This window comes from Melozone crissalis, unplaced genomic scaffold (assembly GCF_028551555.1).
Source record: "Melozone crissalis strain CALT ecotype California unplaced genomic scaffold, PUWL_Pcris_2 ptg000247l_1, whole genome shotgun sequence".
Classification (NCBI taxonomy): domain Eukaryota; kingdom Metazoa; phylum Chordata; class Aves; order Passeriformes; family Passerellidae; genus Melozone; species Melozone crissalis.
Genome location: NW_026536006.1, coordinates 139034 through 162117, shown reverse-complemented (window position 1 = coordinate 162117; position 23084 = coordinate 139034). Strand labels below are relative to the sequence as shown.

Sequence of the window (23084 nt, the reverse complement as noted above, 5' to 3'; positions counted from 1 at the left end):
AAGGCCAGCCAGGAGCAGGTCCAGTCTCTTTAAAGTCTAAATGTTTTTATGTCTTGATTTATTTTTTAATTAATTCTAAATTATATCTAAATATTTCTTTTATCCAAATATTTTTAGATCTTTTTATGCCTTGAATTATTTTTTAATTAATTCTTTTTAATGAAAGGAAGGGAAAAAACTCAGATTGCACCTCCTGATGAACAACAGTGTGGGAAGTGGGGAGGAGAGAGAAGCATTTGGATGCATTTGGATCTGGAGCTGTTGTATTTTGCAGCAACCTAAAATACCCAAATTTTCCTGTTTATTTGTCACTTTCTTATTTTATTTGTCAGGTTTTCAGACTTCAAATTCTTTGTGGCTCAAGTGGCTGAATTCCCAAAGTTCTCTCGCTGTTTTCAGCAGAGCAGCAAAAGGGAAAAAAAGTTTACTTACTTTCTGGGTAAAGCTCTAAAAAGGGGGAAATATGGGAAATTTTTGGTTCATCTGCTGTCTGAGCTGTCTCTGTGGGATGAAATTATTGAGGGACACAGCAGGGATGGAAGATCACTATTTGTTTATTTGGGGTTTAATGCTCCCAAACCACATTTCAAACTGAATTTTTAGGTGGGACACTGAGAGTTGCACAGGTTCTCCTCTGAGGCTGAAATGTTCCTTGTAAGCTGCTCAGTGGGATTCTCCAGGATGGAAAAATGCCGGATTAAAAAATGTTAAAAATTAAATTAAATTTAAATTTAAAACTTAAAAAATTAATTTAAATTTAAAATTAAAAAAAAAATTCTGGATACAGATTGGTGTTTAAGGTCTGTAGGTTCATGGAACTACCAAGACTGGAAGAGACCTCCAAGACCTTCCAGTGACCCCAGCAGCTCCAGCACCAGCCCTAAAAATTGTCCCCAAGTGCCACATCCAGAGACACTGACCCCACCAATTCCATGGGGCAAATTCTTCCAAGGCCTGACACCTTTTCCAGTGGAAAAATCCATTTCCAAAATCCAACCTGAGCCTCCCTGTCACAGTTTGGGGCCATTTCCTCTCTTTCTGTCACTTGAAACCAACCCCACCTCACCTCAAAATCCTCTCAGAGAGCTGCAACTTCCCCCAGAGTTCAAAAATAACCAAATCTCCCCCAACATGTTTATTAAGGATGTTTTGGAGGCAGAGCTGCCTTGGCCTGAGCTGGATATAATTTTTGCTGGCGTGACAAGTTGAGATTAGAGCTGGCGTGCCGTGGGCAGGATTTAGTGCTTCATCTCTTTGTATTCACCTCAGTCAATAAGGCAGGAAATTTATTTACTGCCCAGAGTGAGTTTAGTGCCTGTCTGGAGCGTTGTTTCAGCAGCTGGAAATGGCAGCACATCCATGGATCTGCTCTGGAATGAATGGCTTTCGATGCCCCAGGAGAAGGATGAACAAACCTGTTTGTGCTGTATTGACAGAGAGATGAATTTCCCCTCCGAGTTGAATCCCGTGGATTTTGATGATTTTTCTTGAGAAAGTTTTCCTGTTTGATTGTTGTTGGAAGATGAGGTTTAAAATAATTCAATTTTTTTTTAGATCTTGGAGTCATTAACAGGCAAAATTGGAACTGGCACTTGAGGGGAAAGTTGTTCCCATGTGGAAAGAATGAGGGAAACCTGTCTGGGGGGAAAAGACAGAAATTTGGACAAAACCATTTGGATTTTTGCTTTTTCCAGGCCAGGGGAGCACAGGGCTCTGCTGTCTCCCAGCGCAGCTCTGGTTTTTCCGTGTTGACCAGGGAAAACTTTTGGCTTCCATCCCATCCATCACAGGGTGTGGAATTCCATGTTGGGCTGGAATTCATGGCTGGAATTTCGCCTGGGCTGGTGAAAGAAATGAAAAGGGAAAATCCCTGGGTCTGCCCCTTCTTTCCTTTCTTTCAGGTGATTTTATCCCTGGGAAAACTCATGGAATTTGTCCATCCATGAGCTTGCCCTGTCCTGCCCATTCCAGGTCCATTGTTCTCATTCCCAGCCACTCGAAGCCCACAGTGAAGTGGAGAAAGTTCATCATTGCCCCAGTCTTAATTGAAGAGATTTAAATCTTGCAGCACTCTTTAGGATATCCATAATATATTATGTATTAATTTATTAATGAATACATAAAATAATTATACTTCAACATATAAGCTTAAAAATAAATAGGTTAATTAAGGACGTGTAATGAGCCATTTAGAGCAGAAAATGGGTGTCACCGAGAGCTTTGTCTGGGTGTTGAATTGGGAGATGGCCTGGGGGCTCAGGAAATGGCCAGTCTGAGGGGAAAACTTGCAGTGTTTTTGTGACTTGTGAATGATTCCTGGGATGACACAAGGTGGGAAAGAATCCAAATTCTGGAATGCTCGGGGTGGCACCAGGTGGAATCAGCCTGGGTGTGAACAGAACCTTTTTATTGGAAAGCAATCCCTCCTTAGAAAGCCAAAAGTGGAGGGAAAAAAAAAAATCAGCAATTCCTCTTTCTGCTCCAGTGGAGCTCCTGATTCCCTGGGAAGTTTGAGAGACTTTTTCCTTTGCTAAACAAAAAGAAAAAAAAGAAAAATTAATTGGAAATGACAAGAGGAAAATGATCCAGCTGAATGCTTTGATAAGCAATCAAGGCTTAATAGATTAGAAAATATAATTAATTACTTAATTATGCTCAAAGTGGTTGTTGTTGGGAGATTGTTCAGCGAAAAGCCATTGTTGGGTGGGAGGATGTGCCCGTGGAATGAACGTGGGGCTGCAGGGAGCCTTTGTGGGGAGCAGACAAGTTGTTCCACGCTCAGATTCCACAAATCCCAAAAGGTTTTTACAAGGAGGAGCTTCCCCAGAGGGTGCTGGGCACGTTCCAGTGTCTTGGTTTGAAAAATCAGGGATTTGAGGTGCAGGAAATGCCTCAATGGATGAGACCACCCTGAGCTCCATCTGGGTTGTCATTCCCTGGAAAACAACATCCCAATGATTAAAGGATGCTGTGGCTGCTCATCTTGGGTTTTGGGCTGTGTGATGTGGCCCTGCCATCTGGAACATGTTCTGGTCATTTCTGTGCTGCCTGAGCCTCAGAACAGCTCCTTGATTTAAGCAGGAATCACCGAACCCTTTAATGGTTTGGAGCACAGATTCAAAATGGCCTGGAATTTTTAAATATTACTCCCCCAAATTTCACCCTGCTCCTTTAATTTCAGGGGAGTTCAGAAAAAAAAGAATAATTCTGATATTTTTCAAATTTTACCCTGCTCCTTTTAATCTCAGGAGAGTTCTGAAAAGAAAAGAATAATTCTGATATTCCTCAAATTTTACCCTGCTCTTTTTAATTTCAGGGGAGTTCCGGAAAAAAAAAAAAAAAAGAGAATAATTCTGATATTCCAAAAATGCACTGCACATTTTTCTGTCCTGGTCATATTTCCCTGGAAGAGCTTGTGAGCTCCTAATGGTGGCAGTAACTTTTCCATAGGTTGAAATAGGTGACTGGTTTGGGTTTATTTCCTGAAAAACACATTTCCCATCTATGCAGTAAATGAACTAAAGGCAGCTATGAGGAACTGTTTACTCACCAGCTTTAGCTACAGAAGAGGAGAAATTCCTTTAGAATTGCGCAATAAAACTTCAGGAGCACCAAATTAGTCGTGTTTTGCCTCATTGACGCAGAGTGGTTTCCAGCCAAAGTTTTTCTTGGGAAGCTTTCCTTGCCTGGCTCAGGATTCCAGGTTAAATCTCCCTCCAAGTGAGCTGCAGGAAGGTCCAACGTGGGCAATTCCTTCCCGCTCCCCATTGCTGGGTTGGGGATAGAGGAATGGATTTTCCCCGGAGGGGTTCAGACTGTGGAGGAGGCCGCAGAAATCTCAAGGAAATCTTGGATTCCATGGGCTGAGATCCGTCCCTGGGAGAAGGAGGAGGATTGATGGATCCAATCCTGGGAGAAGGATTGATGGATCCATCCCTGGATTCCATGAGCTGAGATCCACCCTTGGGAGAAGGACTGATGGGTCCACCCTGGGAGAAGGATCGGTGGATCCACTCTGGGATAAGGATTGGTGGATCCACCCTGGATCCCATGACCTGAAATCCATCCCTGGGAGAAGGATTGATGGATCCATCCCTGGATCCCATGACCTGAGATCCATCCTTGGGAGAAGGATTGATGGATCTATCCCTGGATCCCATGAGCTGAGGTCCATCCTGGGAGAAGGATTGATGGATCCCATGAGCTGAATTCCATGAGCTGAGATCCATCTACCAGGAGAAGGATTCATGGATCCAATCCTGGTAGAAGTATTGATGGATCCATCCCTGGATCCCATGACCTGAGATCCATCCCTGGGAGAAGGATTGATGGATCCATCCCTGGATCCCATGACCTGAGATCCATCCCTGGGAGAAGGATTGATGGATCTATCTCTGGATCCCATGAGCTGAGATCCATCCTTGGGAGAAGGATTGATGGATCTATCCCTGGATCCCATGAGCTGAGATCCATCCTTGGGAGAAGGATTGATGGATCTATCCCTGGATCCCATGAGCTGAGATCCATCCTTGGGAGAAGGATTGATGGATCTATCCCTGGATCCCATGAGCTGAGGTCCATCCTTGGGAGAAGGATTGATGGATCCATCCCTGGATCCCATGACCTGAGATCCATCCCTGGGAGAAGGATTGATGGATCTATCCCTGGGAGAAGGATTGATGGATCCATCCCTGGGAGAAGGATTGATGGATCCATCCTGGGAGAAGGATTGATGGATACACCCTGGTTTCCATGAGCTGAGACCCATCCTTGGATCCCAAGAGCTGAGATCCGTTTCCAGGAGAAGGATTGATGGATCCACCCTGGATCCCAAGAGCTGAGATCCATCCCTGGGAAAAGGATTGATGGATCCACCCCTGGCGATTCCATGAGCTGACATCCATCCCTGGGAGAAGGAGAAGGACTGATAGATCCATCCCTGGATGCCATGACTTGAAATCCACAGTTGGGAGAAGGGTTGATGGATCCACTCCTGGATTCCATGAGCTGAGATCCATCCCTGGATCCCAAGAACTGAAATCCACCCTTGGGAGAAGGACTGATGGATCCATCTCTGGGAGAAGGAGAAGGATTGGTGGATCCATCCCTGGGAGAAGGACTGATGGATCCACTCCTGGAAAATCCACTGCATGAGCTGAGATCCATCCCTGGGAGAAGGAGAAGGATTGATGGATCCATCCCTGGATTCCATGGGCTGAGATCCAGCTATGGATCCCATGACCTGAAATCCACCCCTGGGAGAAGGATTGATGGATCCACTCCTGGAAAATCCACTCCATGAGCTGAGATCCATCCCTGGGAGAAGGAGAAGGACTGATAGATCCATCCCTGGATTCCATGGGCTGAGATCCATCCCAGGGAGAAGGACTGATGGATCCATCCCTGGGGATTCCATGAGCTCAGATCCATGCGTGTGAGAAGGAGGTGGACTGATAGATCCATCCCTGGGAGAAGGAGGATGATTGGTGGATCTATCCCCGGGAGAAGGACTGATGGATCCAATCCTGGTTCCCATGGCACCAGCAGGAAAAGAGCTGCTCAAAAACATTGTTCTCATTCCCAGCCCCTGCCAGACACACATCTGCTGCTCCCTGAGCTCTGCTGGGGCTGTTGCTTGGAAAGGTATCCAAGGATCCCAGCCTTTGGAAAGGCTTCACATAAATCCTGTTCCACTCGCATTTACCTGCCAATCTCCATTAGTTCTCAAACCTCAAATCTCTTTTGGGCTTGTTTAGGGCGCTTGGGCTGCAGTTTCTTTGCTTATTTTTTATTTCCTTGAATTTGGATCAAGCCCTGGCTGGAAGAATTCAGGAAAAAGAGCAGAAACCTCATTCCCAGGTTGTGGATTTATTTGTAAAAGATGGAGATTGTTAATCTGGGGTCCAGACGAGGGAAGGGGCTCTGAGAAGGACACAGGGACACCCAGGTGAAGGAGCTGGGGGCCAGCTGGGAGGTTTGGGATCTGACAACATCAAAGGAACACAAATTAACAGGAAGCAGCTTTGGTGGGAGGCAAACAGTTGGTGGGAACGAGCTGAGCTTGGTGAGGTCAGATCTGCCTTTGAAGATGAGAGCTCAGCTCCTGCAGCTGCGCTCCAAACCCTCCCAAACCCTCCCAAAACCTCCTGCTGCTGGATTCTGGCATGGACAGCACAGCTAAAAGGGTTTTTAGGCAGGAAATTACCAAATCTGCACTTAATTGCATCATCCTGGGGGTGTTCAGCCTGGAGAAAAGGACACTCAGGAGTGCTTATTTTATGTTTAATATATTTGTTTCATATTTATTTATATATGTATTTAATTATATATTAGTTATACTTGTGTATTATTATATTAATAATAATATTTTAATATTAATTACATTAAATATCTTACTAATAAATATTAATATATATTTAATATATTTATTTTACATTTACTATATTTATGCATTATTTTATTTTATATTAAAATAAAAATTTTATAAATTTTTATAAAATAAAATTGTGTTGGGCTGCAGAAACAATTTAATGATTTCGCTTTTCTGAACTGGAGGAGTTTTTGGAACAGACTTGACGGCCCTTGATTTGCAACACTGGGGCAAGAATTTGAGATTCTGAGGGTTCTAAAGCCCCTTCTGGTCTTTTGTCACTGTGGTCCTTCAGTGACTGCACTGGGGTCACCATCCAAGGATTCCATTAACATCAGCCTCAGCCAAAAATCCAGGAGGAAACTCAGGGAAACACAGAAATATTAAATACGGGAAAGATTTATTTTGATTTTATCTCTCTCATGCTGGAAGAGCATCAAGGCCCCGTTGTGGTGCTGCTGAGGGGTGCTGGGAGCCTGTTTGGTGTCAGTCCTGGCAGTGGGGATGTGTGGACACCGTGCATGTGATGGCGTTCACAGGGGTCTGAGGATGAGGGAAGAGACGAGGATCTGACTCCATGTTTCAGAAGGCTTGATTTATTATTTTATTATATATATTACATTAAAACTATACTGAAAGAATAGAAGGCTAGCTAAGAATAGAATGGAATGAATAACAAAAGCTGCTGTCTCGGATTCTCTGTCCAAGCCAGCTGACTGTGATTGGCCATTAATTAGAAACAACCACACGAGACCAATCCCAGATGCACCTGTTGCATTCCACAGCAGCAGATAACCATTGTTTGCATTTTGTTCCTGAGGCCTCCCAGCTTCTCAGGAGGAAAAACCCTAAGGAAAGGATTTTCCATAAAAAGATGTCTGTGATATTCATCCAGCCGTGGAATCAGTTCGTAGTCAAGTTCCCTTTTTAACACGCTTGCTCTACACAACTCTGAGGTTTTGATAAGCACCTTCCAAGGATGTCTGGGGTTTTTTTATGGATTCCTTCTTGTGATATTTAACATTAAAACTATATTAAAAGAATAGAAGAAAAGGTTCTCATCGGAAGGCTGGCTAAGAATAGAATAGCAAAGAATGATAACAAAGGCTTGTGTCTGCGACAGAGAGTCTGAGCCCACTGAGCTGTGATCGGCCATTAATTACAAACAACCACATGAGACCAATCACAGATGCACCTGTTGCATCCCACAGCAGCAGATAATCAATGTTTACATTTTGTTCCTGAGGCTTCTCAGGAGGAAAAACCCAAAGGAAAGGATTTTTCATGAAAAGCTGTCTGCGACACTGTGTACCCACCACCAACTCCTGCTCTCCACAGATCTGCTCCTCCTGGGCTGCCTCCACTCCCCAGCACACACACACACACACAGAGCTGCCACGGCCACATGACAGGGGGAGTCATTTGGGGATAAAAGCTCTGTATTCATGTGTTTAGCTCGTGGAAAAATCTGTCCCTCAATCTGTGCGAGATCTTTTTTTCTTGTTTGCTATTTTCCTTTCTCCCACCCTTCATCTGTCACTCCTGTCTGGAGCACAAGCTCTGCAGGGCAAGGGCTCGCAAGCGTCGGGTACCAGGAGCAGCTCCAGCTCTTGTCGAGGCCTCTGGGCACAGCAAACAGCAGATTTTGGATGATGAGAGGTTTATTTTCTCTTTAGCTTTCTCCTCCCAGTGTTTTGGAGGGGATAGCACCTGGATTTTACTGGTGGAGCAGGCATGGGGTGATTGTTCCAGGTGGGTGTAGAGACAGGAAAGGGAAAGAAATTCCTCCCTGTGAGGGTGAGGATGGGCTGGGGTGGAATTCCCAGATTTGCTGTGGCTGCCCCTGGATCCCTGGAAGTGCCCAAGGCCAGGCTGGACAAGACCTGGAGCAGCCTCATCGAGGATCCCTGAGTTTATTGGGATTTTCTTTTTCCAGTGAACCCGTTTGATTGAATCTTCTTGCAATCCAGGTCTAATTTTCAAAGTTCCCTTTGCTTTTGCCAACACACTTTCTGTAAATAACTCATTGTTTTGCATTCTTTTATGGAGAAGGAGAAATTTGATGGACTGTTGGTTTGCCCAGTGTCATTGGTGGGGTGGCGCTGTCACCCTGTCACAGACACGTTTCATGAAAAATCTTTTTGTTGGGATTTTTTCTCCTGAGAAGATGAGAGGCCTCAGAAATGAAATGTAAACAATGGTTATCTGCTGCTGTGGAATGCAACAGGTGCATCTGTGATTGGTCTCACGTGGTTGTTTCTAATTAATGGCCAATCACAGTCAGCTGGCTCAGACTCTCTGGTCAGTCACAAGATTTTATTATCATTCCATTCCTTTCTATTCCTTGCTACCTTTCTGATGAAATCCTTTCTTCTATTCTTTAGTATAGTTTTAATATATAATTTTCTTTAAAAATAATATATATCATAAAATAATAAATCAGCTTTTGAAACATGGACACAAGATTCTCATCTCTTCCCTCATCCTGGGACCCCTGAGAACACCTCCACACACCGCCCTCCAATCCACTGTCACTTTTGCAAATCTATAAATGTTGGAGCCAGGAAATAAAGTTCCCTTTTCCACCTTGAGAACAGCATCCGTGTTTGTGCTGTTTCGTGTCCTGCAGTGACTCAGGTGCTCTGCAGCCCTCTCCTGGCCGCATCCAAGAGCGCTCGGCTGGGCGGGGAAATCGCTTGCTTCCCGCTGGACGGGACTGAACTCTGCTTTTCCAGAGAAATTCTCACATCTCTGTGTGGAAAGGGCAGATTTGGCTCCTGGCAGCTGCTCCAGGAGCATCCTGACAGTGCTGGGGATGCTCTGTCCTGGACAGGATTGTATTCACGTGTAGTAATGCAAGCTTGGAGATCTCTAAAGCCATGGTTTAGCAATCTCTTTTTGGTTCATTCCCTCTGGGATATTTGCTTGCTAGGCAGGCTGGGCAGTGGGGAAAAGAAGAAAATTTATCAGGCATATATATATATATATATATACATATATATATTGTATATGTACATATTGTATATGTATATGTATATGTATATGTATATGTATATATTTTTATTTATCTGTTTTAAAATATATAAATAATATATATAAATATAAATATATAAAAATATATATGTATATGTACATATATATATATGCATATATGTATGCATATATATGTATGTTTTTATATTTTTCCAATATATGTATATATACTACATATTTTTATATATTTTATATATATTTATTTTTATATATGATACATATAATATATATATTATATATAAAATATATATGTATATATTTTGTATGTTTAATAAATGCATAAATTATACATATTTTATATATGTATATGTACACATATATTAATATATGTGTATTTTAAATATATTACATATATAAAATATATTTGTATATGTATTTTATATATACATATATATATTTATATATATATATAATTCTCCTCCATCTCTCTCATTTCTCCTCCATCTCTCTCATTTCTCCTCCACTCATCCCTTCCTTTGACACCCATTTTCTGTAAAGAATGATCCCTTGAGATGACTGGAAAACCCCAAATTATCTGCTCTTTTGGGCCAGCATTGAGCATTGAATTTCAAATAATGGCAGAGCAGGACTTTGTTTTCTTACAGTTTGCTGGGGGTGCAGGGGCTGGATGTTATTTCAATTTTGAATATTGCCATATTAAATGGAATTGGTGTCATTTACGAATGTGCCAATTACAAATGTAGTTCTAAGCAATTTTTAAATCAAAATGGGTTGAGATTCACCTGATTGCAGCCAAAACCTTTAGTGTCTAGGATAAACAGGTAACAATGCAGGGAAATTTCCCCTTTTTTTAATCCCTTTCTTCTCATGCTGGTGTTGTTTGATACCCAGTGTTTTGTTTATATCCTCTCATATCTTTAGGACAAAATATTTTACAATTTGAGCCATGTTCCCCCTGCTTTAGGAAACACTGTTTTTGTTCTCTTGATGCACAGGATCAATGCACAACTTGAAACAGTATTTAAAAACCTTTGGAGAAGCCATCAATTCCTGGAGAGCTCTTTTGCAGCCCATCAATTCCGGGCAGATCTAATGAAAAGCAGAGTTTGAATATGAGACAGAGACTTATTCCCCTCATTCTGCAGCTCCTTCATCTGTCACCGTGGCAGCAGCAGGATCAGATGTTCCTATTAAATCCTGGATTTATTTGTTGGGACTAATGGAGGGAGCAGTTGCCATCTTTTGGATCACCACATGGAAGAGCAACTGCACCTTTCCTTTTATTGCCATAATTCTATTTTTTTTTTTTTTGAAGAATGTGCCCTATTCCCCACATGATGCTCTGGAATAACATGGAAGGTCCAGCTCCATGGAATTTTGGGCTGAAACAGTAAGAATTCAGCAAGCTGGGAGTGCTGGAGGTCAGGAGGAGGCTCTGGGAGTGTCATTACGGGATTTTCGATCCTTTTTCTGCTCTTTGTGGCACCTTTGGCCTGGCCTGAGAGGTTGAGTTCAAACTCAATTCAGTCTGCATCTCTGCATGAGTGGGGAGCACAAATCCCTGGGGAAAAAAGAGCTTAAAGTGTCTAAATAAAATCTGAGTTGACTAAAATTTTGGAAGGTCTGTGCTGCAGGCCCAAATTCCATGGAGTTGGGCCTTCCAGGCAGGCCCTGGAATACCATGGAAGGTCCAGGTCCATGGAATTTTGGGGTTGAAACAGCAGAAATTCAGCAAGCTGGGAGTGCTGGAGGTCAGGAGAAGGCTCTGGGGGTGTCATTATGGGATTCTTGACCCTTTTTCTGCTCTTTCTTTGTGATCTTTTGGGCTGGAGGCACCTTTGGCCTGGCCTGAGAGGTTGAGTTCAAACTCAATTCAGTTTGCAGCTCTGCCATGAGTGGGGAGCACAAATTCCTGTGGAAAAATGAGCTTCAAGTGAATAAATAAAAGCTGTGCTGACTAAAATTTTGGAAAGTCTGTGCACCCAAAGATATGGAGAGGCTCCCACTGGGATTTTTCTACCTGTGGATAAGGAACTACTCCAAGGGACTGTGCTGTGTTTGAGGGACTCTCTGTTTCATCCCCAGGATTCCATCTCTATCGACTTCCAGAGGAAACAATCCCAAGAGCACTCAAAGCAATTATTAATGGCTTTCTAATTAGAATATCTAGATAATTTGTTTATTTGATCAGCCCTCCAAGGCAGAAAATCAAAGGTTCCTGTGCATCTCATGCCGAGTTTTTCCTCAGTGGGGCTTTTCTTCAGGAGCCAGATACGTCATAAAAAAACAGATCAAGCCATTTAAAAGAAATATTTTGCCCAAGGAACAATAACAAGGCTTAGAAGGCTTTTTCTTCTTTCTGGGAGTTTCCTTTAGGGAAACCTTTTCATTTCCTGATTGAAAGATCAAATCTGCCCATGGAGGGAGCAGTGGGGTGTGGATGATTTTTCTCCTGATCTCTAGAAAAACACACTCAGCTAAAGAGTCCGTGGAGAGGTTCTGCTTTAAAGGGGAAGGCATTTGTGTGATTGGAGAGAAGGATTAGGAATTTATCTGTAGGGAAGGCGAGGAAATCTTCAAATTCAGTTCACAGTGTCAGTGGAACTGTCAGTGTGATGTTACAGGGCTTTAAAACCTGGGATGCGCTCGGCAAGGGCAACCCAATAAATCATAAAAGTTCTCTCTTTGCTGCACCCAGGCTGGCCTGAGGATGGTTTAGAAGTCGGTGAATGCTTTCATCTCAAATTAGAAATTAATAGCTGTATTTTAATTCAGTTTGTATTAAATTGACCAATTCTATGAAGTATTACATAATCCCATAGATTCCTAAATTGCTTATTACCAAGATGTGCAATTTCTTAGGTTAATGTGCCTCTAATCACATCTAACACAATGATGTTTGTTTAATTCCTGTAGTTACTAATTATCAGTTGGCCTTTTATGAGCTACAAATAGACCTTTAATAGGACCTGGAGAAGGAACTGGGGGCTGCAGCATCTTTGTCCCATGTAGAGAAAATGTTTCTCTACATTTTCCATACCAAGACCTCTCTTCTGCCAATCCATGCCAATTTTGGGATCCCATTCCCATAGAAATACAAGAATTAACGAGATCAATTATAATTTTGTAGAATGATAATTTTGTAGAATTTAGGCTCCAAATCTGCCACATCCCCATGGAATGCCAGCCCTTGGTGGATGTTCAGCAGGTTGTCCTGGATTTCCTGGAGAAAACCAACAGATAGTTGGTGGGTTTTTTTCTGGAACTCCTGATTTTGGGTCAGTGGCTCAATGCCCTGTGGGACCTTTTCTCCAGCCTGAGGCTACCAACTCCTCCCTCAGCCCTCCAGACAAAGACCATGGATGTGATTTGGGAGGAAAGAAGAGAGAATCCAGGATGGTTTCTGTCTGCAGTACGAAGTAAATTGGAAATTTACTCAAATTGCAAGAGACTGACTGTGGGAATTGCACCTCCAACCCCAGCTTTTGGTGTTACCCGAAATTCAGGGAGATTCTGGCCTAACAGAGGCACCAAGCCCAGTGGGATCTGCAACTCTCAGAAATCGTGGGCTAACTGAGGAGCTTGAAGACCTTCACCTAAATCTGCAAAACTGCAGCTGGCAAATTTCCTTTTTCTTCTTTCCTGAGCTCCTCAGGTGCCACAGGGCCCAGCTCAGTGACAGCAGAGCTCACCAGCCCTCCTCAGAGCCAAGCACGGGCTAAATGTTTTAATAGACGAGATTTTGGATTCTTTTGTTTTAATCAATGAGAATTACCTGAGGAAACACGAACTGCAGAACAAAAGGCCTGCTCCAAACAGCAGCCAGGCACTTTTGTGTCTGTTCCAAGTGGAAGCAGAGCACGCAGACCTGCTCATATTTCAGCGCTGAGCTCAGCACCCGCGCTTGTCCTTCGGAACGTGTTTGATGGGAATGTTTGATAGGGCATTTTCCTGAATAGGGAAATTTTTCTGCTCTGCCTCCAAAGGGATGTTCCAGGGCCATTGCCTGTGATTTTTCAGCGGCGTGAAATGCGCTGGAATTGTTTATCCCAACTCTGTCTGCCTAATGTGCCCAATCAATCTGTCTCTGAGGTGAAGCCGCCTGCTCCGCTAATCACCGCGCTACCACAGAACATCTTGCTTATTTTTACTCTAAATTATGATCAGCTTGGAAATGAACTCTGAATTTGATTTATCAACAGCTCCGATGCTAATTCACCAATGAAGTCATGGTGCTCTGAGACTAAATATTAGCGCTAATGAGAAAACATCGCTTCCACGTTTTGTAACTCCGAGTTTCCACAGCTCCTAAAGTTGTGTGTAATTAATTCATCTAATCATTAACTGGGCAAGCATTTCCACAAGAATCAGTTTACCTGGATTGCAGGTTACCAGCAAATGTCAAACCAGATGATGTTGAGCTACCAGGGAATATTCATGCTGTTTAAAAGGGGAAATGTATCCCTCTAATTCACCAATGAAGTCATGGTGCTCTGAGACTAAATATTAGCATTAAAGAGAAAATCGCTGCCACATTTTGTAACCCTGAGTTTCCACAGCTCCTAAAGTTGGGTGTAATTAATTCATGGAATCATTAACTAGGCAAGCACCTCCAAAGGAATCAGTTTACCAGCAAATGTCAAACCAGATGATGTTCAACTACCAGAGAACATTCATACTGTGTTTTTATTGTTTAAAAAGGGAAATGTGTCCCCCTAATTCACCAATGAAGTCATGGTGCTAAATATTAGTGCTAATGAGAAAACATCGCTGCCATGTTTAGTAACTCTGAGTTTCCACAGCTCCTAAAGTTGTGCGTAATTAATTCATGGAATCATTAACTGGGCAAGCACTTCCACAGGAATCAGTTTACCTGGATTAGAGATTACCAGCAAATGTCAAACCAGATGATGTTCAGCTACCAGGCAATGTTCATGCTGCATTTTTATTGTTTAAAAAGGGAAATGTGTTCCCTGTAGGGCAGGGCTGGTTGTGCCCTGGCAGCCTCCAGCAGCAGGGATGGAGCAGGCATTGAGTTTTCAAACCAGGGTGTTCCTCCTCTTGGAAATTGAAGGATTTGAACTGCAGTGTCTGAGCAGTGCCTGGATAAAGCCCAGGTGTCCAGACTGAGGCAGCTGAGACAGCCTGGGACTCAGAAATGCATCATTTTCCCTGCCAGGATCCGGGTTTAGGCTCCTTCTGGAGCAGTCATTTGTGTGAGGCTCCAGTGACAGCGTGAGCCTTTGCACCATCTCCTTTCGGGGATAAAATAAACTCCACTCCATCCAAACTTCTCCCCAGAGACTGCTGGGCTTGCCAGTCCTTCCATAGATTCCATTTCCCTGTCTCCTGGTGGGAATTCTGGCACTGAGTCACCCCGACAGCCACGGCCATTCCTGACTCTCCACAAGGACTTTTCCTGCTCTGCAGGATGATGGATGCTGAGAAACCCATCCTCCAAAATGAGCACAGAGAACAAACTCATCGTATTTCCAACAAAATACAACCTGTTCCCAAAACCTGGGCAGCCAAAGTTTTATTTAACAAACTCCAGGGAATCGTTTCAACCTGAGAATGGGTGATTTCACCTGGTTGAAGTGAGGCAGGGAGGTCGTGCCTGCCTGATTCCCTGCAATGAGGCTGCTGCTGTGAGCACAGAGGGAAATACCCGAGCAGGAGCTGCAGCTGGGCACAGAAGTTGGCATTTCCCTCCTGGAATTGCTTGGTAGGGAGGTGTCACATCCTGGAGATCATGTTGGGCTGGATTCCAGCTTGTCTGAGGTGTCCTGTTGGGAGGCAGAGCAAGGAATTAAGAATGTGTGAGTGTTTAACAACACAGGAGAGGTGAGAGAGAGAGGGAAAAGCACTCTGGAAATGAGGTCACTCAGCATCACTCGGACCCCAGTCCAAATCCTTGAAAGCTCCCTGAATCCAGTGGGAATATGGAGAGGTTACATCCCTGTAATACTGCAGTGCTTTCCAAGCTCCAGAATAAGGATTTTTATTGATGTTTGGCTAAAAATCTAGGTTTTGAATGCTGCACCTACAAAAAACAGAAGTCGAGGCTGAATTCTAAACTCTGACTATTTTCAATAGAACTTTCATGTGGGGTAATCACACTCCCAGACATTTTCAGCCTAAGTAAAGCTGATAGAATTCAGTGCTGTGTCAAAGAAACATAAAAGACAAAGAATGCAGATTGCAGTGTGGGTCCCTGCATTTGCATGTTTGGATGCCTGAGGGTTGAGCTGAACATCAGTGGAGGCTGTCAGAGGACAGGTGGGCAGGGCATGCTGGAAAACACCTTTGTATGCAGGCCAGAATCAACCGGAATTTTGGGTAACACCATTTGGAATTTTGGGTAACACCTTTTCAATGCAGAACAGAATCAACCTGAATTTTGGGTAACACCATTTGGAATTTTGGGTAACACCTTTTCAATGCAGAACAGAATCAACCTGAATTTTGGGTAACACCATTTGGAATTTTGGGTAACACCTTTGTCATGCAGGCCCAAATCAACCTGAATTTTGGGTAACACCTTTTCATGCAGGCTTGAATGAACCTGAATTTTGGGTGACACCATTTTGATGCCAGCCAGAATCAACCTGAATTTTTGTTAACACCTTTTCAATGCAGAACAGAATCAACCTGAATTTTGGGTAACACCATTTTGAATTTTGGGTAACACCTTTTCAATGCAGAACAGAATCAACCTGAATTTTGGTTACCACCTTTTCATGTAGGCCCAAATCAACCTAAATTTCAAGTAACACCTTTCAATGCAGAACAGAATCAACCTGAAGTTTGGATAACACCTTTTTGAATTTTGGGTAACATCATTTAACACCAGGCCAGATTCTCCCTAAATTTCAGGTAACACCTTTTCAATGCAGGCCAGAATGAACCTGAATTCTGGTTAACACCTTTTCATGCAGACCCAAATGAACCTGAATTTTGGTTAACACCTTTTCAATGCAGGCCAGAATCAACCTGAATTTTGGGTGACACCATTTTAATGCAGAACAGATTCTCCCTCAATTTCAGGTAACAGCTTTTCATGTAGGCCAGAATCTCCCTGAATTTTGGGTAACACCTTTTCATGTACACCCAAATCTCCCTGAATTTTGGATCACTTCAGTTCCTCCAGCTGTTTTTGAGGGGAGCACTTGTGCTGCAAGGAAGCTGCTGAGCTGGGAACCTCTCCAGTGTCACTTGGGCTTTGACAAGGAGGATTTGCATTCCTTAAACTCCCACCGCTAAACCTTTTGTCTTCCTCCTGTAGCTGGGGATTTGTGTAAATTGTGCTCCTCACAGGAGCCCTGTTTGAAGTGTGTGGCTGCTTGGGTGCAACATTTATTACGTTTAGGGTGGAGATCTGTGGGGTGTGGGCTTGAGAAGTCAATACTGGGAAACTAATCCAGGCCTAAACTCGCTGAAAAATTCCAGCTCTCACAGGGGAACAACTCCAGGCTTTGCTTAATTAGCTGGTTGCAGTTTTGGGTAGAATTATGAAATAATTTTGGATAGAATAATGAAATCTCCATGGAATGTTTTGGGTGTGAAGGGACCTCAAAGCCCATCCAGTGCCACCCTGCCATGACAAGGACATGTCTCATTGTCCCAAGGTTCTCCAAGCCTGGACTTGGACACTTCCAAGGATCCAGGGCAGCCCCAGATCCTCTGGGAATTCCATCCCATCCCCTCCCCATCCTCCCAGGGAAGGATCACAGTTCTATCATAAGGGCCAAACCCAAAATGTTCATTGTGTGTCTGATTCTGGAGCTCGTTCTCGTGCTGATTTCTGTTTTCCTGCTGCAAAAATTTTCAGTGCTTCAGGTAAGGATTGGGCAGTGCTGGTTTTAAAAATGAAAATGGGGATGAAAAGAGAAAAATTAAAGAGAAGATTTTCAGAAAAAATGATGTGCAGGGTCACAACAGATCAGAGAATTGTGAATGCCCTATCTCTGGAAGTGTCAAAGCCAGGTTGGAGCCACCTGGGACAGTGGAAAATGTCCCTGCCCATGGCACTGGATGGACTTTAAGGTCCTTTTCAACCCAAACCATTCCACGATTCCATGTTAAATCCCCCCAAAGGATGGAAACTCCACCCCCACAATCTCAGGGCTGTATTTATTTGTCTGGATTTTTTAAATTTTACCTGACTGGAATTTGTTCTGATTTTTATTTTTTTGTCTCTTGGAGGCCAAAGCAGCTGAACAGGCCCAGCTCAGGTCACAGCTGGGTTGTTTCAGTCTCTGCACAAACAGTCCTCACCTCAAAGAGCTCCAGACTCCAAGGACAAGCAGGGGCAGGGCTGAAGCTTCTCATTTTACAGCTCATAAAACGACTTGTGCAAGGTTATATCTGAGCGTCTCAGGTATTAGTTCCATAGCAGGAGTGGGAAAAAAAAAATAAATTACCTCAGAACCTGGAACAAAAACACTTCTAAAATTAATTCTCTGCAACTTAGATGATATTGAACGTGTTTTGTTGATCTCTGGATCTGTAAAAATAGAATGGTAACAGCTTTGTGTGTTGTGAACAGCATCCCCAGTGTTTTCCATCATTTTCCTGGATGAGTGCTGGCACAATTGTCCCCACAACTGCAGCAAGGCTGTGTCCTGGAAAGGCTTTTTGGGGGCTCAGGTGTCACCTGGAGTCACCTCAGAGTAAATAAAAACTGAGCCCTGTGTCTCCCTGCAGATGCAGAGCTGTTTTCCAGGGAAGGACAGGTTTCAGTTTATTTTTTATTATCACCTCCAGTTTTTGGGCCTTTGTGCACGCTGCCTTCAGAGGGTGGGTGCTGATGGTTGGCAGATCTGTGCAGCTGTGTTCATCCTGCGTGCATTGGGTGTTATCCCATCCCAGCAGGAATTTTAACACAAACAGCTATTCCACCACTATCTCTAAGCTTAATTAACAACAGAAATAAAAACTGGATCTCTATAACAAAGTCACTTTAACACCACACACATAAAATCTATTTTCATATTTGCAAAAAGCCAATATTATAATATATATATGAAATATATATCTATTTCAGATTATAAATATAAATATACATATAAATATAAATATAAATATAAATATAAATATAAATATAATATATCTTAAAAATACATATTTCAGAAATATATATCTGAAATATATATCTACATTTCAGATAATAAATATAAATATATTATATCTTAAATATATATGTTTCAGATAATAAATATAATATAATATATCTTAAATATATATATTTCAGATATATATATCTGAAATAAAAACTATATCTCTAACCCAGTCACTTTAACATCACACACATAAAATCCATTTTCATATTTGCAAAAAGCCAATATATATAATAATACAAAAATATATATCTGAAATATATACATATATTTCAGATAATAAATATAAATATCATAAATATAATATATCATAAATATATATATTTCAGATATATATATCTGAAATGAAAACTATATGTCTATAGCAAAATCACTTGAACACCACGCACATAAAATCCATTTTCATATTTGCGAAAAGCCAACATTATAATTTATATCTGCAACACTCTGCCTCGGTTTGGAGCTTGCAGCCCGGCCTCAGGTGCTCAATGAGCTGTGTGTTATTGCAGCCAGGACCTCCATCCCTCAGCTCTCCGGAACACAAACAGTCCTTGGCTTTTATGGGATCATCAAAAGCTGCCTTAAAGCTGAGACAGGGACTGGCACGGATATTGCTCTATCCAGGGGAGATCCGTGCTCCTGTGACTCCACAAGTGAGCACAGTTGTCCCATCAAATTCCACCCGGCAGCTTGTCCTCTGCGTCCCTGCCGCTCAGCTGCCGCGTCAAATCAAATCTGCAGCTGAATTCCAGCTCTTGGAAGGGTTTTTGGGATCTCTCCAGCGTTCTGCAGGGGCTCCACATCAAGAGGAACTCTGACCCTGCAAAGTTTCCCAATTAGCTTTAACGCCTTTGCTTTTTCCATACTTTTATTTTTTTGGGATGAGGCGCACGGAGCAATGAAAATTTGGGTGAAATTAGCTCTGCTGGTCTTCACTTAAAGTTCAGCCTGGAAAATCAAAAGGCATTTGTTCCAAGATTGGATTATGTGTAGGATATCTGCAGCTATAATGAGCTCAGGTTTGCTGGCAGCGTTAGAATCAACTCTCGCCTCTCTCTCTCTCCTGCCACATGTGTTTTTCTCCCTCAGAGCATATTTCTTTCGACTTGATCAGCTCATCTCTTGCAGATGATAAAATTATCTGCAAAGATTTGTATCTGATGTTGTGCCATAAATCATATTTAGTCGTAGGATTAACATTTGCAAGCGTGGAATATTTATGGAAGGGGGGGAAAAAAAAAAAAGAAGAAAAAAAGCAAAAAAAGCAGGTGGGGGGCTGGCAGTTTCTGAAGATTTACATAAGGAAGAGTTGGCATTCAGGGTTTGGAAATCCATTTGTACAAGGTGTGGATGTGCTCAGCTCTGGTGAGCAGCAGTGGAGCTGCTTTGACAGGATTTATCTCAGGGAGGTTGGGAGATAAAGAACGCAGGGAACCGTGACCTTGGGGGAGCAGCTTTGTCCTGGAAGCAACAAACAGATGTTCCAGCTGTGCTGGCACCACCCCTGCCGCCAGCTGCCTCTGCCTTTCCCATTCCCAGGCTGCTCTGGAAGCACTCAGCACCTTTCCAGGCGCTTTTGGAAGCTGCTGGGTTTACAAACCCCTTGGTTTGTGTTTTCAGAGCTGGGTCATCCAAAAGAGCCAGAACGGAGCAGTTTGAGCATCTGCCCACAAACTGGGGAAAGGGAAAGAGGAAGGGAGAGCAGCTCCCTCTGCTCTGGCTCTGGCACTGCCAGGCAGGATCCATCCAGGAGTGGCGACACAGATCATGGAATTCTGGAACAGTTTGGGGCGGGAGGGACCTTAAAATCATCCCATTCCAGCGCCACCATGGGTCCCACACTTTCCATAGACCAGGGGGCTCTAACCTGGCCTTGGGCATTTCCAGGGATCCCAGCTGCTCTGGGAATTCCATCCCAGCCCCTCTCCCAATAGTTCTTCCCAAAATCCCATCCAAACCTGCCCATGGAATCCTGGAATAGTTTGGGTTGGAGGAGACCCCAAAGCCCATCCAGCCCCATCATGGGTCCCACACTTTCCATAGACCAGGGTGCTCCAACCTGGCCTTGGGCACTTCCAGGGATCCAGGGGCAGCCACAGCTCCTCTGGGAATTCCATCCCAGGGAGGAATTCCATCCCAATATCCCTCTGGCAGTGCAAAACTACTATCCATATAAACAATCCTTCTCCTTCCCTTTTATCACTCTAAGATAGGCTCCAAGATCCCCCTGGAGCATTTCCTCCTCCCACAGCTCCCCCAGCCTGGCAGTGCCGCCCCAGAGGGACCTGAAGGTGCTGCAGGGAGCTGGGAGCCCTCAGGGCTTTCTCCTGTGGGCTGATCCCAGGGGGTTGAGGCCGTGTTGGGATTTCTGGCGATTGAGGCCTCATTGGGATTTCTGATGATTGAGGCCGCGTTGGGATTTCTGGTGATGCTGCACAACCACGACGCTCATCTGCTGCTCTTTGCTCCCGTTCCTCATGCAGGTCCCTCACCACATGAAGACCTTACCCTACTACAGCTACGACCAGCCCGTGATCGGCTACTGCCAGGCCCACAAGCCCCTCCACGTCAACAAGGGCTACGAGACGGTGTCCAGGGACCCGGCGGAGCCCTCCACGCTGGACCTGGGCCGCGAGCACAGCTTCATCGCCACCATCGCGCGCTCCGCCGCCCCCGCCATCTACATCGAGAGAATACCCAACTAACGTTGGCCAACCGCCTCTTGGGGACAGCTCTGGGAGGGACCTTTGGTCCTGCAGGAGACCAGGCAAGGTTGTTCCAACGCCGCCGTTCCCGCGGGGAAACGCTCCCGAGGACAAGGAGGTGGCGGCGCGGCGCGGAACTCGCGGCGCGGAGAAACTTCAGGATTTTTTCCCTTCGCTTTAAACTTTCAAAGAAATTCCTCAGTGTAAATATTAAAGAGAGAGAGAGATTGTCGAGTTCTTATTAAAAAGAACGACAGCGACGGCGGCGACAGCAAATAGATTTCACTCTAGCTACATAAAGGGATGGATTAAGAGTTTTGTTTGTATATTTGATTTTTCTACATTGCACGGTTCCAGGGAAGGAGAACCACAGGTAAAAAATAAATGGGGTGGGGAGGGCAAGGCTCTGGGGAGGGTCAGCCATGTTCCCTTATTAAGTGTTTATTACAAAGATCCGTTGACTATTTTTGTTCTTTTTAAGCCAACAAAAGATAGCTCTATATTTTCTTTTTTTCCTTTCGGGGGTTGGATTATTTTTTCGGGGGTTGTTTTTTAAGTGGTTGAGCATTAATATTTCAACCTTCAGACATGGGCATTAAAGCTTATGTTGAACCAAAAGGACCTTGGCAATTGATGCAGCAGAAACAAAGAAACTCGGGTGCATGTACATTTAAGACACAGGCTGTACACTATGGAGGGGGCTTTTGATTTTTTTTTATCTTCATTGTGCTTCATTGTTGACACTCTAATTCCTTTTTGGGCTCTAAAAAAAAAAAAAGGGGGAAATACTGCAACGGAGTCACAACTCAGATTTCCAGGCCAGTGGTGCTTGTTAAACAAAATTCGTGGACGTTTGGGAACCAAAATGGAAGTGAAGTGCTTGAAATGGATCAGAAGGAGAATCTTTTAAGGAGCATTTAGGGCAACTCACTGGCTGACACAATTTCTAAAACACGGCAGAATGTGTAATGTTGTTTTTTTGGTTTGGGTTTTGGTTTTGTTTTTTTATTAATTATTATGATCAGTTAGTTTTTGTGTAGTTTTTATCAATAAAATGACAACAACAAACAAACAAACAGAAAAAAAAAAAAAGAAGTGGTGGAAAAAAAAAATAAACATATTATTTTGTGGTTGGGACACCACAGCCACGGCACTGTTTGAATGATTTCTCTGGGTGTGTGACACGGGGACAATGCTGGATCCTGTTCCTCCCCTCTTGGAAGGAAATCAGGGAATTGTTCTGAATTTAAACAACCTGAGTCTGAAGAAGCTCAATTTATTTGGTTTGGCTAAAAAAAGAGGTGGTTTGGGGGCTGGGGGAGGGGAAGAGAGGGAAAACAACCTTTTTTTTTTAAACTAAAAATTGGAGTTTTAATCAGAAGGGAGGTTTTTCATCTGCAAAATTGAGCTGGAGCTAAACCAGCTCCGATTAGAACACAAGGGATGAGTTTTTATCTGGAGGGGGAATAACACATTGACAAAGTTTAGGGCAGAATGAATTTGGTGATTATTTCAGGTATTTATTTGGGTGTGTTATGCAAAATCTTGGCCACGAGGCTTAATGAATTCCTGCAAGTGCTGAGTGCTGTCTCACAGACACAATATTCTATTGTCTCCTGCGTTTCTCACCTGGAAAACTGATTAATTTTTCCCTGGAAGGCAGGGAAGGATGGGGATGGATGTGCTGGGCTAGGCAGGGAAACGTGGACACACAGAATGAACCCGAAGCACGGAAGGTAATGCATTTAGAATTAAGTGTTGGGCAGGAAATGAAAAGAAAATGGAGTGAAAATCCAGGTGAGGAGTTTCCAGATCAGATCTCCTGAGATCTGTCAGCCTTGGCAGAGCCATGGATGGAAGGGAAAAGCAACGAGTTTAAAACACTGACCCATGCAG

The 23084-nt window shown here is 43.4% G+C and overlaps 1 protein-coding gene across 2 annotated transcripts in view; it reads left to right on the top strand.

Annotated features, from left to right (window-relative positions):
- Positions 1-22350, top strand: part of LRRTM4 (leucine rich repeat transmembrane neuronal 4) — a 120432-nt gene extending 98082 nt beyond the window's left edge. The window contains exon 3 of one of the 2 annotated variants that reach the window (XM_054294383.1): positions 20967-22350. In XM_054294383.1, the coding sequence (XP_054150358.1) occupies positions 20967-21188 (222 nt within the window). In that variant the 3' untranslated portion in view covers positions 21189-22350. The remainder of the gene's footprint in view (positions 1-20966) is intronic. The other variant, XM_054294384.1, reaches the window with a different exon arrangement.
- The last annotated feature ends 734 nt before the right edge of the window (positions 22351-23084 follow it).